Source organism: Drosophila tropicalis, unplaced genomic scaffold (genome assembly GCF_018151085.1).
Source record: "Drosophila tropicalis isolate 14030-0801.00 unplaced genomic scaffold, ASM1815108v1 contig_1190, whole genome shotgun sequence".
In the NCBI taxonomy this organism is placed as follows: Eukaryota; Metazoa; Arthropoda; class Insecta; order Diptera; family Drosophilidae; genus Drosophila; species Drosophila tropicalis.
In genome coordinates this window covers 2,756,237-2,773,907 of record NW_027172561.1, presented here as the reverse complement: position 1 = coordinate 2,773,907, position 17,671 = coordinate 2,756,237, and the positions used below count along the sequence as shown (strand labels likewise).

The window sequence follows — 17,671 nt, the reverse complement described above, 5'->3', positions numbered from 1 at the left end:
CAACACTGCTGCCAACTCTAACTTCCAATCGCAACGCTAAAATAGTTATTTGTTGTTTTCTTTTTTTTTTTTGTAATCATCACTTTGTTGTGCAATAAACGAACGCAATTTTTGTTTAAATCGTAGGAGTCCAACTTCTGCAACATCTTGACACTTGAAATGTCTTGTGCGGCCACTTTAACAGCGGCTAAGGACTCAACAAATGCCAATGGTGCAGGAGGGGGAGGCGGAGGAAATTCCTCCACGGCGGCAACAGCTGCAAGTGTGGGTGTGGTAGTCACTGGTGGCGGTACAACTAGCAGCACAACTGCAGCTGGAAGTGGTGGTGGAGGATCCGCCTCTGCTGTGACCAGACGCTTCTCCATGGAAGGTGTGGGGGCAAGAGTCATACGAGGACCGGACTGGAAGTGGAACAAACAGGTGAATTGAAAGTGTGACAAATCCAGCGACATCAAGCAAGTGTCAAGAGGTCAACAAAAGAAGAAATAAACTTTGCTAGCGCCCGCCTTGTCAATGTCAATTGATGAGGCCAATAAAATATTATTACGGTAGTTCGAATCGAACAACACATTGAAAAAAATTTAATTGACCACTAATTTTAAAACAAAAAAAAATGTATCTTGTGGCACTACACCAAGGAGTTAAAAATTTTACACACCCGCCCTTAATTCCTGTCCAAAAGTTTGTTTTATTATCTCCAAACAGTGTTTGCAATTTCTTCCATACACTTTACGCCTCTATTGGCACACCCTTGACCTACAGTGCAATGATGAGATTTTCGTTTTGATTGCCCAACACAAAAACAAAAATTTTTCCAGACCTATCATTACGTACACATGAAAATTAGTCGAAGTGATGCGTTTCGTCTACAACTTTCGGATTTTGATACTTGTGCTGTATTCTGTGTAGCCATCTACAATCCTTCAGCAAACTAATCTATTGTTATCCTTTTGTCTATTCCACTTCAGGACGGGGGCGAAGGCCATGTGGGTACTGTACGCAATTTCGAGTCCGCCGAGGAAGTGGTAGTTGTTTGGGACAATGGTACAGCTGCAAATTATAGATGCGCAGGAGCCTATGATTTACGTATTTTGGATAGTGCTCCTACTGGTGTAAAGCATGAGGGTACCATGTGCGATACTTGCCGTCAACAACCGATCTTTGGCATACGCTGGAAGTGTGCCGAGTGTATTAACTATGATTTGTGTTCGATTTGCTATCACGGGGATAAGCATCATTTACGTCATCGATTCTATCGCATTTCAACTCCTGGTGGCGAGCGTACCATGTTGGAGCCACGTCGAAAGTCTAAGAAAGTCCTGGCAAGAGGCATTTTTCCAGGAGCACGTGTAGTGCGTGGTGTAGACTGGCAGTGGGAGGACCAGGATGGTGGTGTTGGCCGTCGCGGGAAAGTTAATGAAATACAGGATTGGTCATCGGCATCACCCAGATCCGCGGCCTATGTTATCTGGGACAATGGTTCAAAGAATTTATATCGCGTGGGCTTTGAGGGCATGGCAGACCTGAAAGTTGTTAACGATGCCAAGGGTAGCAATGTATATCGCGATCATTTGCCATTGCTGGGTGAAAATGGTCCGGGCAAAGGACCACATGGATTCCAAATTGGTGACAAGGTTACTGTGGATTTGGATCTGGAAATAGTTCAATCGCTACAGCATGGTCATGGTGGTTGGACAGATGGTATGTTCGAATGTCTGAGCAACTCGGGTATGGTTGTGGGCATCGATGAGGATCATGACATTGTAGTAGCCTATAATTCTGGCAACCGATGGACATTCAATCCAGCAGTCCTAACTAAGGTGTCATCACCGACTACAGCAGCACCACCACCCGAATTCCAAGTTGGGGACATTGTTAAGATTTGCTCTGATGTGGAAAGCATTAAAATGCTGCAACGCGGTCATGGCGAATGGGCAGATGCGATGCAATTAACATTGGGCAAGATCGGGCGCGTACAACAGGTTTATCATGATAATGATCTTAAAGTGGAGGTCGGAAACACGTCTTGGACCTATAATCCATTGGCCGTTTGTAAGGTGGCTTCGTCGGCATCGGCAACTGGTGCAACTGCTGGTCAGGAGGGCTCCTCTAATTGTCCACCAGTGATACCAAGTGGGGAGCGTCTATCAGCCATATTGAAGAAGCTCTTTGAACCGAATGTGTCTGGGGATGCTACCGAAGAGTTTGTCAAGGCTGCAGCCAATGGTTTTGCTGTAAGTAATCCATTTTACTGACAAATTATCTATTATGTAACATATTTAATTTAATTATCAGACACGTTGTGAGGAATATTTGGCTGGTAGTGCAAATGGAGCAGGTTCAGGCGGTGCCTCGACTTCAAGTGCGGCTGCAGCAGCTGCTGCATCACCCTCTTCTAGCGGCTCTCCTGATGTCAATGTAAATGGAGTTTTTGCTGGTCACACAGCACTTCAGGCAGCCAGCCAAAATGGTCATATCGAGGTCATTCAGGTGTTATTGCGCCATTCGGTTGATGTGGAAATTGAGGATAAAGACGGTGACCGTGCTGTCCACCATGCCGCATTCGGAGATGAGGCAGCTGTTATAGAGATACTGGCCAAGGCTGGGGCAGATCTAAATGCTAGAAACAAGCGAAGACAGACCTCTCTTCACATAGCAGTGAATAAGGGACATCTTAAGGTGGTGAAGACCCTATTAACTCTCGGCTGTCATCCTAGTTTACAGGATTCGGAAGGCGACACTCCATTGCATGACGCCATCTCTAAAGAACACAACGAAATGTTGTCTCTCCTTCTCGATTTTGGCGCTGATATCACTTTGAACAATAATAATGGTTTTAATGCTCTACATCATGCAGCTCTCAAGGGTAATCCCAGTGCCATGAGTATTTTGCTAACTAAAACAAATCGTCCCTGGATTGTTGAAGAGAAAAAGGATGATGGGTATACGGCCCTCCATTTGGCTGCTCTTAATAATCATGTGGAAATAGCTGAACTTTTGGTCCACATGGGCAAGGCTAATATGGATCGACAGAATGTGAATCTCCAGACTGCCCTTCATTTAGCGGTCGAACGGCAGCATGTGCAGATCGTTAAGCTTCTGGTGCAAGATGGTGCCGATTTAAATATACCCGATAAAGATGGGGACACACCCCTGCATGAGGCATTACGTCATCATACATTATCACAGCTCAAACAGCTTCAAGACGTTGAAGGTTTTGGTAAACTTTTAATGGGTCTACGAAATGCGAACAATAAAAAGGCATCCGCCTCTATTGCCTGTTTCCTGGCTGCCAATGGAGCGGAACTGACCCTTAAGAATCGAAAATTGCAAACTCCATTGGACTTGTGTCCCGACCCAAATCTTTGCAAGACTTTGGTAAAGTGTTACAATGAACGTAAAACTGATGACTCAGAGCTGCCAGGCAATGTGGCGGGAACAAGTCAGAATGCCAGACAAAGAACGGCTTCTAGTGTGGTGGGAACAGGAACTACGACTGTACCGCAGTCATCATCAGCACAAATGCCCCTCTCCCAAGTGGCAGCCTCCAATTCTTCACCATCCAACTCTTCGGCCTCTTCTTTTGCTTTAGCTGAAATGTCTCAATCATTGAATGGAATCAGCAGCAGCAGTCACAATAAATCCTCATCTTCCAATTTGGAGGAATGTCTTGTCTGCTCGGATGCCAAACGGGATACAGTTTTCAAGCCCTGCGGTCATGTCAGCTGCTGTGAGACCTGCGCCCCAAGAGTTAAGAAATGCCTTATTTGCCGCGGTACGGTTTGTTCCCGTGAGAAAATCGATGAGTGTCTAGTTTGCTCGGATCGTAGGGCGGCTGTTTTCTTCCGACCTTGCGGTCATATGGTGGCCTGTGAGCACTGTAGTGCCCTAATGAAAAAATGCGTTCTTTGTCGCACCCAAATCGATGAAATGCTCTCATATTCCCTTTGTTGCGGTGGATTGGGTAGTCCCGAAAAGGTAACCGGCGTACAAATGCCCTTACTTCAACCAACAGTGGCCGATTTGGACGCTTCAATGCCAGCTAATGCTGTTAGTGGTGCTGCTGGCGCAGGGGGATCTGTGTGTGTCAACCCTTCTGGACACAGTGTGGCTATGAATAACACAGTTGTCACTCCTGTGGCCGGGCAACAGCAATTGAACAGTCAAAACAATTTACTGGCCGCATCCGCCTCGACATCCTCGAAAATATCCTCCAGCTCGGGTATGGTGGCCCCCTCTAATGTGAATAATTTCCAAATGGATGATGTTCAAAAATTAAAGCAACAATTGCAGGATATCAAAGAGCAGGTGAGTGACAAGGCAATGAAACGTGTAAAGTAAATCCTTTGCGAATCCTTTTCCTTTTTTCAGACCATGTGTCCCGTTTGCTTTGATCGCATCAAGAATATGGTATTTTTATGTGGCCATGGCACATGTCAAATGTGCGGAGATCAAATCGAGGGCTGTCCGATCTGTAGAAAGACCGTGGAAAAACGTATACTTCTCTTTTAATTACATTCCCTGCGTATTCACGGTCATAATCACTTTTTCATAGGAGCTGGCAAGGATTGAGTAAAAAAAACAGTATGCGTACAATTAATTTTGTATAACATATATCATCATAATATATATATACATATATATTGGTTTTAAAATATATTTTCCAAGAATTAACTTAAACAGAAAGGCTCTTAGTGTTTTTTACTTCGATCAAATCTCTAAGCAAATCCTTTTTAGCCTCGAAATAATCTCTAAACCACAGGATATGCTCTTTTTTCTCCTGGGCTGAGACATGCGGATTCTTGGAGAGACCTACACATACCAGCTCCATAAAATGACGTATAGGTCCACGGCTTGGACACCACGGCTCTAAATGCTGATCCAAAAATATATGCTCGGAAAAATCTACAATGCTCTCCTCAATCATATCTTGCTCGTTGTCGATTGGGAATCGCCATACTTTACCTTGCTCCGTCCATTGAGCAAGTTGCTCGAAATGATTGGCAGGTGGATGGCTAGAGTGTAGGCTCAATTCATGTTGACTGAGGTGTTCCCAAGTTGGAAGAAGGTCTGGAGCAGAGGACTTCGTATCTGATTTCTTGAATATGCCTAAAGGCTCTCCGCCATGAAGATTGACACTGCCGGTGAAGGATTCCGCTTCACGTTTTCTTTGCTGTGGAAGACGAGCTGGACGATCAGAATGCTTGGGCCTTGATCGTGAAGCCAAAGTACGACGCACATAGTCGCCACGGGTTTGCTCCGGTCCTGGTGGCTGCTGGCGTCGATCAATTTTCATGCCCACAATTAATTCACTGAGATAAGAATGACGAGATTCAAGATTAATTTGTAATACAATTAGCGTAAGAACCCGTACCTTAAATTAAGCTCTTTATCCGTTGTATTCGGTAAACTTTCTATACGACCAGCATCTTCAGTCCCCTTGCTTTGTTTGCTTGTCTCTGTTTCGGCCGTACTTTTGCCTAGCAATTTAGACAACAGTTCCGATTCGGTCTGCCTTTTTTCACTCTCGCTTGTTCCCAGCATACTGGCAATGTTTTTTGCTGCTGTAAGAACATCCTTTGAGGCTGCCTCTTGTTTGAGCGCTTCACGTCGATGACGATTTGCGTCACCCGGATGTGGAAAATCCGAGGGAGAAATTTGATATTGGTCTGTAGCCATACTACCCAGCAGTCGGTTCAGACGCTGGGATGCAGTCTCTACCGGTGGTGGTCCTGACTTTTCTTCTTTTTTCTTCTTAATAGACTTTTCGTCATCAGAGGAAGAGGAACCATCGTCATCTTTAGCCTGTGAGGACAAGTTCCTGACATAGGCGTTTTGAATGGGAGCAATACGTAGTAATTTACTGCGAACAGTGGTCGCCAATTGAGTTGAGACCTGTATGAAACATGATGCGTTAAGTTTAATTCAAAATTAAAAAGTTATTTGTAAATATTCTATTTACCTTCAACATTTTTAAGCTACACTCGAGTTATGTCACGCCGGTTCTACAATCGATAAACACAACACCCACCTCTAATCCTACATCGATAGACATGTCGACTTATCGCATTCTCCGTCCACTGCCTATCGAATTAGTCTTGTTAATTTTCTCAACGTTCGTTGTCACGCGTCTGGTTTTCCGCGAATTTATTATTAATTAAAGTTAAATTCAATTCAATTATTTTACCAAACACTATAATAGCAGAATAATATTTATAAATTTTGTTTGAGTAACAAACGCAAAAAAAAAGAGATACGAAAGAAAGCGAAGCAACAGAAGTGTTTGTGGTGTCTGCAAGTGTGTGTGTGTGTGTGTGTGCGTGCGTGTGTGTGTGAGTGTGTGTGTCCATTTATAAATAAAACGCCAAAGAATCTGCGAAAATAAGACGCGAAGAAGAATCACAAAAAGAATGAACGAAATAAAAGAAAGTGTAATCTAAAAGCAACAACAAAAAGAAAAACGAAACGAGAATAAAATTAACCGACAAAGAGTGTTGTTTTTGTAGGCGAAAGTGCATTTTCAAAAGGTGAATATCTCGGAAAAGTAAAAGAAGAGACAGAGGGAGTGCGACTAGGAAAAGCAAAACATTTGCATTCAGTCTGCGTTCGAAGCGAATGAGGCGACCAAAGAGTAATTGTACAAATTCCACTGTCTGCTGCGTCTGGGACCAATAGCAATGTGTGCAAAATGAAAATCAAACAAATATTTAAAAATATATATATTTAAATACATAAAAATTCTGTGATTTTGACCAAATTTTTTTTCCTAATTAGCCTTTCCATTATCATCCATCCCAACATAACATCTACGTTATTTTGTGTGCTTCAAATGGATGCCACATCAATAATCACACAAGTTTCCCGCGATGATGAACAATTAAATGTTTATCCCAGCTATCCCAATGATAAAGGTGAGACCAAAACATGGAAAACAAACAATTAAAATAAATGTATCAAACACGACAAAAAACAAAAAACATGCCATCAAAAATAACTAGAAATGAGTGACATGGGCAAAGGATTAAAATAAGAAAGAAGTACTCAAATGAGTCATCGACCATAACAATAGCAATCGCAGGCGTCACAACAAAGGCGATATTTTGCCTTAAAGGACAAGTGTCAAAGAAGTTTGCACCTACCTACTGTTTCAAACCCCTCTGACCTTACAAAAATCGCTCCATTCTCCTTCGCCCTCTTTATCTCTCTCTCTTTCTCTTTCTTGCTTTTCTAACCACTTGCTAGCTTCAGTTATCGAATTTTTTTGCGACGCAGTTGCAACCCTACTTCGTTATGGCCCTCGTCCACCTCCATCGTCTCCCACCTGTCACAAATTGATGACGTCTCTGTGGTGTGTGTGTGTATGTGACTGAGTGTGAGCGTCGGTGTTTGTATGTGACGTCACTCAACTTTTAAACGCCTTTCTATGTTCTCCAACAATGGAAAACTAACAATTAAATTGCATAGCGCAAAATAGCAGAAAAAAATGTACAATGTAAACCGGTTCGCAAGCACAACTCGTTTTTTTTACACTTTTTTCTCAAACAAACAAAACTGTAGCTTAAAGGTTAATGAATGAAGAGAGTGAGAGAATACGACAGTCAGGAGAAGAGAACGTGTCTCACGAAGAGGAAGGGAGCGGAGCGTAACTATTGTTTTAAGCGGGGTGGGGCTTTAGGTAAATCAAGAATATTGTCTTGAATGCCTTTAAGTAATAACAAAATTTAATCTAATCTCCCACAGTCGCTATATATGCATACATACAAGGAAAAATACATATGAATGTACATACATACATACATATGCATATATTTATATGTATGTATTTGCGGTTAGGTGTTAATTAACGTCTCTCGTTGCTTGCTTAATAAGTTTGCATCGACGTTTTGCTTTGATCGACAAACAGGGCTGCCACTTTGTCGTAAATAAGACAAAAATAATTTAATAATTTTAAATGATTCTATATTTTTGGCCGATTTTTGCGTACTTCAATAATAAACAAATTTTTATAAATATATGTATGTATGTATTTGTATGTTCTTTTTACAAAAACATGCGTGTGTTCGTCTACGTTTCAGCCAACAGTGTGGGTGTAGAGAGAGAGAGAAAGAGCAAAAAAAGTGAGAAACAGCGCGCAAAACCCCGGCAGCAGCAACAGTTGAAATGTGTTTTTTTTTTATATACATACGTATAGACACGTGTATGTATATATAGATACGTAGATACCCTACATATCACTTACAGATTAAAATTAAAATTTAAAAACAAACATATCAATTAAAAATCGTTCACAGTCGTCTGCCCTATACAAATTTGTATAAATTATAATGTATATCTTTAGAATTTACCATTAGATACATACATATGTATGTAACGTGATGGTGTACGCAGAGCGTCTGCTAGTCGGGGCGCCTCTACTTATCTTCATCATAATGGGTGTCGCCGCCGCCGTCGTTGCCGCGCTGCCTTTTATCTCTCTTTAGGGTGGAGAAACTAAACGAAAATATAAAAATCATTGGAGGAACGCTGCATTATAAGCTTAGTTTAAAAATAAAAATACGAAATATAATATTCTCAATTTTCACCAAGTTTCTTGTGGCAGAAATTATAAATTTGGAATTATACATACTAAAAAAAGAACAACTTTACCAAGATATAGTTTAAATTCATTTTTTACAAGTGGCTCTTTGTCCACTCTAAGCTATTTAAGTATATGCAGCATGAACACTCATACATACATACATACAAGTTTCAGTTTTTATTTTTTATGGACACAAGCGCTATTTTTTTTTGGTTGCCTAGTATCTATTTTTTTTGTCTGTTTTAGCAGATTTTTATATGATCTTAAAAGTTTATTTTGAAGGCCTCTTTATAACAAAAATTACTCACGCACAGGCATTTTCATTTTATGCTTTTTCCAACAGCAAAAAAGAAAATGTTTATTATATAATTCAGATCTAAAAATAAAGCAAAAAAAAAAAAAACATAAAATGTGGGCAAAAAGTAAACACAAAATTATTGTTTGCCAATGATTTTGTTTTTGTTGTTTCTCGGTTTATTTTTTTTTATGATTGGCAATTATTTACAGTTAGAGAGCGATATATGTACATATGTATACATATATCAAAAATAGAATCGCCTGCCAAGGAGGGGCGCAAAGAGCGGCTCCACAGCTGAACTGATGTGAAAACTAGTTCCGTTAGAGGCTTAAATGCAATCATGTTTTCATGTGCATTTTATTGTTAACGATTTTTAACGAGCTTTAAATATTATATGTTTTCGTACTTTCTAAGGGAAGTGTTTTTTATATATTGAAGGGTTAAGAGTATCTTAAAATCGGCAACAACGTATTGCTTTTAGGGCTTTTTAAATTAGTTTGTCTTTTATTTTTGTCTTGTGCAAACAGATGAATAGACGTACAATAACTAGACTAAACTAGATATATGTATGTATGTACATAGAAAAATCAAAGATCAATTGCATAATTATTTAAGAAAAATATTTGCTATGTTCCTTTATAATTCTAATTTAAAAAAAAAAATGTTATCTAATCCAATTCGACACTCATGCAGGTCAACCGGATGAGATTTTAAAGATTTGAAACCGGAAAGTTCAGTGTCCGTATTTGCCCTTGTGTGTGTTCGGGTGTGCGCGGGTGTGTGTAGGTGTCCGTGTGTGGGCGGGGAATGCAATTGTTGGTCACAGAGGGGTGACAGATTTGCAACGTTTGTCACACGCCGTGTCAAATTCTACACAATTTCAAGTTTAGCTAAAGAAATATGCTGAAGGTCAATGGTGGAAGTGTATTCCATTGAATGATATCATATTAAGCAGATAACAAACATTTTTGTTCTGTTACCTTCTGATTAGATAAGTTGAAATGAAATGTTTTGGGTGCGGGCAGTTATGTATTTCTTTTTCTATTATGTATGTATGTATGTATGTGTAGTAGGTATTCCAAAGGCAAGAAAAAATTATTTACATCGATCCTATACATTATATCAATTTTTATATCATTGACAGCAAACATTATCGAATACCTTGATCTTGGATACTATCAAGGAAACCTTTAGAACTATTAACTTTTGATTTCTGTCAACTTTTCCATGTTTAATAAATAGTATTAAAATACATACATATATTAAAAATGAAGCCTTAATATTATTCAGAAAGGCTTTGTTGATATTAGAAATGTAAAGTAAGTCCCCAACTTACATATGTATGTATATGTATATAAAGTGTAAAGTTTATGAATCTTTTTTTAAATAACGTAAACGTAACGTGATCGATCTGATGCCACCACTCAAAAACGATCAACTGCTAAACAAAGCGGTTTGATTTGGAATAACTAATCACCAAACAGTTGATTACCAAATTTAATGTCGTTGATAAAAATCTGTTGAATTCTATAGCTTTAACTACGACTAAAAGAGCATTTGAATTTTGGCATGCCTGATGTTTGACCAAATCTCTGGTTTTAAACGTACATATGTATGTATGAGTGTTTCGTTTTTCTGTTGCTTATTTTAAACAAATTTATCAGAGAGACCTTGTCAAAAAAGAAATAAAAATAAAAGGAAAGAAAAGTAGGAACAAAAAAAAAAACACAAAGACCAAATGAAAATCTTCATAATTTTCATTGCCATTTCGGTTGAGCGAATATTATAATATATTTTGAGTTCATATTGACGCGAAAGGCTGTTTAACAGTCTGGCGAAGAAGGATTTGCATACAATTAATATTAGAAGATTCTATTTGCTGTTTAATTTCACACCCAGTAGTATCATCACCTCGTATCCAATAGAAGAAGGGTATATAAGATATGCATACAATATGTTTAAAATGGTGAACTTTTCCACAAAATAAACAATAATGCTTAAATGAATAGAATACCTTTGAGAATATCTTTCGAAAGGTTCTCAAAACGTAACCTATTTATGTACATATGTATGTATGTAGCTTTTTGTTTTGCTCAGGCAAACTTTTTCACCTGTTGGATGCTGGTACAAGATTATTAATAGATATGTATGTATGTAGGTAAATATAAAAATAGATTCAAGCTAAAATGCTTTTAATACTCAGTTCCTGTATATAGAGTTTTTCTACTTCACGAACAGTTATGGAAATTGTCAATAGTTAAACTTATAGGTAATGAGGTTTAGTTGTCTCGCTTAGACACGAAACACAGCGGTCTCCCTCTGGCTTTAGATCTAATGGCGCAATGCGTCCCCGCCCCCCCTGCACTCTCCTGCAACAGGTGAAAAGTGAAACAAATTTAGCATACATATGCGTTTAATCGATGGCAAAAGGCTATAATTGCTTGCAACAATAGCGCAATAGAGTGAAAAAGACAGATTCATGCATCGAAATGTAAATGCGTATGTGTGTGCATGTGTGTGTGCGTGTGTCTATGAGATTCGCTGGAAAGAAGGTCCCTAGATGACCTTTCAGTTAAAACTTAAGGTGCGGTCGTGGCTAATGTGTTTGCTGCCACTCTCTTCCTTTCCTTCCGTAAATGCATTAAAACAAAAGGAAACGCCAGCAGTCAAACAAACATATGTACATATGTAAGTAAGTATGTATGTATGTACATACATAGCTTAGAACACATACAAGTGACGGGAAGGCGGTACAGAAGGACAAAGACAAACAGATTGGGAGGTAGATAGCGAAACAGAGACGGAGAAAAAAGTGAATAAGATGCGAAAAAGAATCCTCGAGCTAAACAAGTCAGTTATTATGACGACGGTTCATTGAACCGTTAGCTCAAGTGAAACTAAGTTTAGTTTTTTTCCTTTGTTTCCTGCTGCTTTCTCTATCTCTCTCTCATTCTCTCTTTTGTGCAAAGTGCAAGCTGCACTTGAATATTTTATGAGCAAAATGAAAGCCCTACATGTCTCGTCTCGTCTCTTGTATTTATTAGGCAGAAGGGTAAAAGTAGCTTGTACAATGTACATCCACCGCATCAATTCAAGCTGACTCTCCACCACATACACATACACAGGGACACACACACACACACACTCAACAGGCGTTTGATATTTTTTTAGCACAAACTTTACCTTACTTGTTGAAGCTCTACGCTCGGCTTTGGCTATGGCTATATTCTTTTCTTTGCTGATTGATGATAGGCTCATCTATATTTAGGTCGATTGATTTATGCACATTTTGGGATACGGTGCCGTGCTTTGGGGTGGTGGTAATGGGTTGCGGGGTTGCCAAGGCTTTTGTCCTATTTTCAAAAAGCCCATTAACTGGTTCCTATCGTTAGAGATGTGGGGGGGTGGAGATGGGATGTGTGTAGGTCTTCTTCTTCTTACATTAGTGACCAATGACGAACACATTTATATTTATAGAGAGCGACCTCGTTGGCAGTTCTCAATCCGTCATATCACATTGTCATAAGACTTTTTTAATAGACCACTATATTTGGACAAAAATATTTTTAAACACACACACACACACACGTATATGTAGATAGATGTGTGTGTATGCGATCTTTACGCAAAATCAAGTTGAAGCTTTTTGTTGTTGTAGTTGCTGTATTGATACCCTAAACCTACATATATCGAATAAGGTATCTCCTGCGCTCTGACTTTATCCACAGACACTTGGAATGTTAATTCAGTATTTTATTAAAATCAAAACAGAATAATAATATAATTTTTGAAAATATATCATCGTAATGTCACTGAGTGACTAATGATAATCCAAGAGAATTCGAACCCAGGCGGATAGCTTTTTGTTACTCAAAAGTAATTGCAAAGGGTATAGGGTATCTGTTAATGATTTCATTACATTTTTTAGCCCATAATTATTCATTTTCTTGTGTAGGCAGAGCAAAAGAGAGAGAGAGAGAGATAGAGAATTTAAATGGGTTTTCGTTGAAAAAATCGAAAAACAAATAAATGTATAAAAAATTCAATCAGCAACTTGCAACGCATAAAAGATAGCAACTTCTAAAACACATATACATATGTATGTACATACATACATACATATATATATGTATATTCTGGATCACCATGATGAGCTGCTGACTTATAGCCTTTTAGGAACTACATAAATAAAATTGTTTTTCAGTTTGCACTTGGCTTCATTTACGGAATTTAGGAACTGACAATCAATCGTATCAAACCAATATGCATATCACATAAACATACATATATACATACAAAGGTACTATGTGTGCACACACAGACATACAATCATACGTGTAGCTTCTGATAGAAGCAATCGGCAGAGGATTGAGTTTATGATAAGATTGTTTTTATGGGATTTAGTTAACTCATGCCAACTTTAAAATTTACTTAGTATTTTTAAAATGGGTCACTTAGGATGAATTTTTGTGATTGCAAGGATTTAGAAATTTCGTTTTTTACTTAACTTGAACTACGAATGATTTTATTGATCTATTAACTTGAACTCCACATACATACATATGTACATATATACAATTTGTATTGTTTTTTTGCAATTTTTGTTAAAGTTTAGAATTTCTTTTGGAGAAAATAACATGTAAACAGAATTTTCAAGTTAATTTTTATAATCTCGCCAGATTTCCATTGAAAACATCTTTTGACAAAGCCATCAAATCGATTGAAACTTGATTAGTTTCGGGAAAGTAAACACAACACGAAAACCGATCTTTAAAAGGGGTAGGAAAAACTAGTTAAATAAATAAATAATCGCGTACCCACATATGATGGCTCTGATTCTCTTTAAATGGGAGGCGTACAGCTGCCAGAACTCGAAGCTCGGTAGATTAAGCAATAAGCAACGAGACAGGGGTTTTCATTCATTAACCTGCCTTTGCTTCTTACAGTCACATCCAAATAAAAATCGCTAATTTTCCATGTATTTTTATTCAGATGATGTGGAACGCCTTAAGCCGAAACCAAAGCGCGGTTTATTCCAATCATTATTATGCTGTTGGCGAAGAAATCGAACGAAAACCTCACAGAATGGTACACAAATCGATGGTTCCACAACACCTCCACCATTACCGGACCAACAAAGGTACTTACTACCTCAGGTTAGGCTCTCCGATATCCATCGCAAGTGTATGGTAATCGATTTGGATGAGACCCTAGTGCATAGTAGTTTTAAGGTGAGTAAATAAACTATTAAACCATTCAATCTTACAATATCCTGTTCCTAATTCCACTTGCAGCCTATACCCAATGCAGATTTTATAGTACCAGTGGAAATTGATGGAACCATACATCAGGTGTATGTCCTCAAGCGGCCACATGTAGATGAATTTCTACAAAAGATGGGTGAATTGTACGAATGCGTTTTATTTACAGCCTCACTAGCCAAATATGCAGATCCGGTTGCCGATCTGCTGGACAAGTATGATGAAAATTTAAATAAACAACCATACACATAATTGTTAATAATATTCGTATTCTATTTTGATTCAGATGGAATGTGTTTCGTGCAAGACTGTTTAGGGAATCATGCGTCTACTACAGAGGGAATTACATTAAAGATCTTAATCGTCTGGGACGTGATCTGCAGAAAATTGTCATTGTTGATAATTCACCGGCCAGTTATATCTTTCATCCAGATAATGCAGTAAGTTCATAAACAAAAACAGTACATGTAACTAGTATACAAATGCTCTCGTCTCGTGACTTCTTCAATATTTTGGGAAGCAATTAAAGCAGCCTGTTAACTGTTTTCAGGTTGTTAGAGATATTTGTTACTTTGCTGTATATACATACATTCATCAATATAGTGGCTTGTTCGGCAAACTGATTTAGAAAGGCCTCGATAACGTATTCGCTACTGCAATCAAAGTGCATAAGCAGTGTCGTTATATACATTAAGTGCTTGCATTCATGCTTTTATTGAAATTTATCATGGATGACACAATTTCGCTTTTTGTGATGATGGGTGGGAAAAACAATAGTGCCAAACTACTATATACTAACTAATTCTAAGGTTAAAAGCAATGTGGAATATATTTGTATACTTATTTTTCATTCCTTTCAGGTTCCTGTCAAATCCTGGTTCGATGATGTCACAGACTGTGAATTACGTGAGCTGATACCGCTCTTTGAGAAGCTAAGCAAAGTTGATTCCGTCTATTCGGTGCTGTGCAATTCAAATCAGCCGCTAAACAATCCCCAGCAGCAGCAGCAGCAACAACAGCAACAGCATCCCCAAGAGCTGCAGCAGGTACCGCAGCAGCAACCGACCATCTCTGCCACAACAGTTATTACCCAGGCCACTACTCTGTCTGCCCCAACTATGATGCAGTCACAGCCCAGTCCGAGTCCGCCCAGCCCACAGACGGAGCTGCTGCAAAAGACGTAACATCAGTGGGAATTAATGTTCATAAATATATAAAAATCAAAGCAAAAAAAAAAAAAAAGAAAAGTGGGGAAGAAAAAAAAAACAGAAAGAGAGAATGAAAAAGGAAAAAGAAGGAAAACAACAAAAACCATAAGCATAATTAACAAGTTTACACATATTACGAGACCAAGCAAAGCGAAGCAAACAAACAAACCAACACCTCCCATGCACCCCCTCCTTAATTTCCTAATGACCCTTACCCGCCCCCACCCCGCCTACCTACCACCAACCTCAACACACAAAGCATCTGAGACCGTTTGGGTTTCCCTTGTTGCTCCGAACTCAACACAATTTTTTTTGCTATATATCGACACCTTTTAGGCTTAGCATTAAGTTTTTAGAACTATACAATAATTATTATGTTTTTTTTTTCTTATTTTAGTTTTATTATTATTTTTTTTTTTTTAACAAAATGCACATTTGTTATTTATTTTTGTTTGGCTCTTTTTTAATGAGATAAGTTTCTAGCACCCGCCTTCTTAATAATAAACCAAAAAAAAAAAAAAAAAAGCAAAAACTAAAAAATAATTCAAAATTTTTTATATCAATAATAACTGAGCAAGCAAATATAAAAAGAAAAAAATTATGAACTATACATATGAGAAGAGAGATAAAATCAAATTGAAAAAACAAAAAAAAAAAAACATATATTTATATATATATATATATTTTTCTTTTTTTTATTAAAAGCAAAACTCTAATATGTGTACTAAACAAAAAAAAAAAAATATATATATATATATACAACGCATATATATATATACAAATAAGACGCATGTGTCTACACATGTCGCTGTATAAATCATAAAAAAAGATCATTTGGTGTATATTTATAAAACCACAAACAAAAAAGCAAAGAAAAACCAAGCCAAAATTGTATCAGAATTCTTCTATCATCTTTTTTATATTAATGCGTGATCCATTGATCGATTTTCGTTTTTTTTTTCCTTTTTTTCTTTTTTCTTCTGTGTATGCGCGCACTATGCATAATGTTGTTTAAAACTGTAAAGTCTGGCAATTGTTATAGATTTTCAGCAAAGTAAAAAGATAATCGGGATTCCTGTATGCTGCTTATGTCTATATATATATGTATATGTATATCAAGAGAAAACGTTGTGGTAACGCAAAACATGTTAAACATAATATAGGTCTTTATTTTTACAATATCTAATGTTTGGTTTAACTTTGTGTTTTTATTTTTTAATTCGGGGCTGGAAATTTAAGTTTTCTTTAAATTAATTCATATTTGAATCGTGTCAACTAACTAACAGAGTGTTTGGTTCGGATCGATTTTGAATAATAAGATGTTTCTTAATAACCGAACAATCTTTTGTTTTTAGAGCAGCCTCCCACCCGAAACACATTCGATACTAATTTTATTTTAAATTATCGGTACCAAATCGGACTACTTAAAATTGGGATTCTTCTTCACCCATAATGGATCAAATAAAACCACCAAAATCAGCCTCTAAACCAGTTTCATTTGAAAAACTTATAAAATTCCATTTACAAAACTAAGAATCAAAAAAAAAAAAAAAAGGGGGGATTATGCAAAACTAAAACATTTTAAATAATTTATAAAATTGAGTTTTTACCGATAAGAAGGCAGCCACGTATAAAGTTAATTTCTTCTTCGGCACACACACACACATTTTAGGCTTAGCAAACAATTTTATTCTAACCAATTAATGATTTAAAAAAAAAATTTTTTGTTTATTCATAACTCTTAAGTGCGCTTATAAAACGCATTGCAGTATATTTCGTAATCGTTTTTCTTTTCCAAAAACTTTTTCTTTTAAAAATATGAATTCTGTTTTTAGTTTTTACTATAGAAGACGAAAAGAGAAAACAAAGCAAAAGAAACAAAATAAATAAATAAATGGCAGAAGCTAGCTGTGGCAAGTCAAATCTTTTTTATACCCTTATATCTTGTACTTGTCGTTTATTTTTTACAAAATTGCAACAAAATTACTGATTTCGGATAGATCTGAACAAGACAAAGACTCACGATTATCGATATGGCTTAAGATTTACATGTACATTCGTATCAACAAAAAAGGATTAAGATTATTCATTGCAATGAAAAGAGTAAAAAAAAGCAAAGGCTTGAAAGCTTCATATTATTCCGACCAAATTACTATATAAATACATACACGGGAAATTAAAAGCAAATATATTCACACACACACATAAATAAATATTTATGTATATATATATATATATATGTATGTATGTATGTATATATAGATATTTTTGAGAACTCCAACTGGCCACGCCAAAATCCCACCTATATTATATATATACATATATA

General features: G+C 37.3%; 3 protein-coding genes across 3 annotated transcripts; 2 read left to right on the top strand and 1 right to left on the bottom strand.

The window, feature by feature from the left end:
- Positions 1–10: 10 nt before the first annotated feature.
- Positions 11–4,686, top strand: mib1 (mind bomb 1). Its single transcript, XM_068294791.1, has 4 exons — positions 11–420; positions 969–2,234; positions 2,296–4,308; positions 4,372–4,686. The coding sequence occupies exons 1-4, from the start codon at positions 160–162 to the stop codon at positions 4,510–4,512; spliced, it is 3,681 nt and encodes a 1,226-aa protein (XP_068150892.1). The 5' UTR covers positions 11–159; the 3' UTR covers positions 4,513–4,686.
- mRpS31 (mitochondrial ribosomal protein S31) lies at positions 4,592–6,014 on the bottom strand. The gene is made up of 3 exons (XM_068294802.1): positions 5,963–6,014; positions 5,375–5,895; positions 4,592–5,312 (listed from the first exon to the last, which is right to left on the bottom strand). The coding sequence occupies exons 1-3, from the start codon at positions 5,969–5,971 to the stop codon at positions 4,676–4,678; spliced, it is 1,167 nt and encodes a 388-aa protein (XP_068150903.1). The 5' UTR covers positions 5,972–6,014; the 3' UTR covers positions 4,592–4,675.
- Positions 6,015–6,112: 98 nt separating this feature from the next.
- Positions 6,113–16,526, top strand: hzg (herzog). The gene is made up of 6 exons (XM_068294813.1): positions 6,113–6,527; positions 6,775–6,911; positions 13,869–14,107; positions 14,171–14,352; positions 14,424–14,577; positions 14,998–16,526. Exons 2-6 carry the CDS (start codon positions 6,830–6,832, stop codon positions 15,319–15,321), a joined length of 981 nt encoding a protein of 326 aa, XP_068150914.1. The 5' UTR covers positions 6,113–6,527; positions 6,775–6,829; the 3' UTR covers positions 15,322–16,526.
- Positions 16,527–17,671: the final 1,145 nt, after the last annotated feature.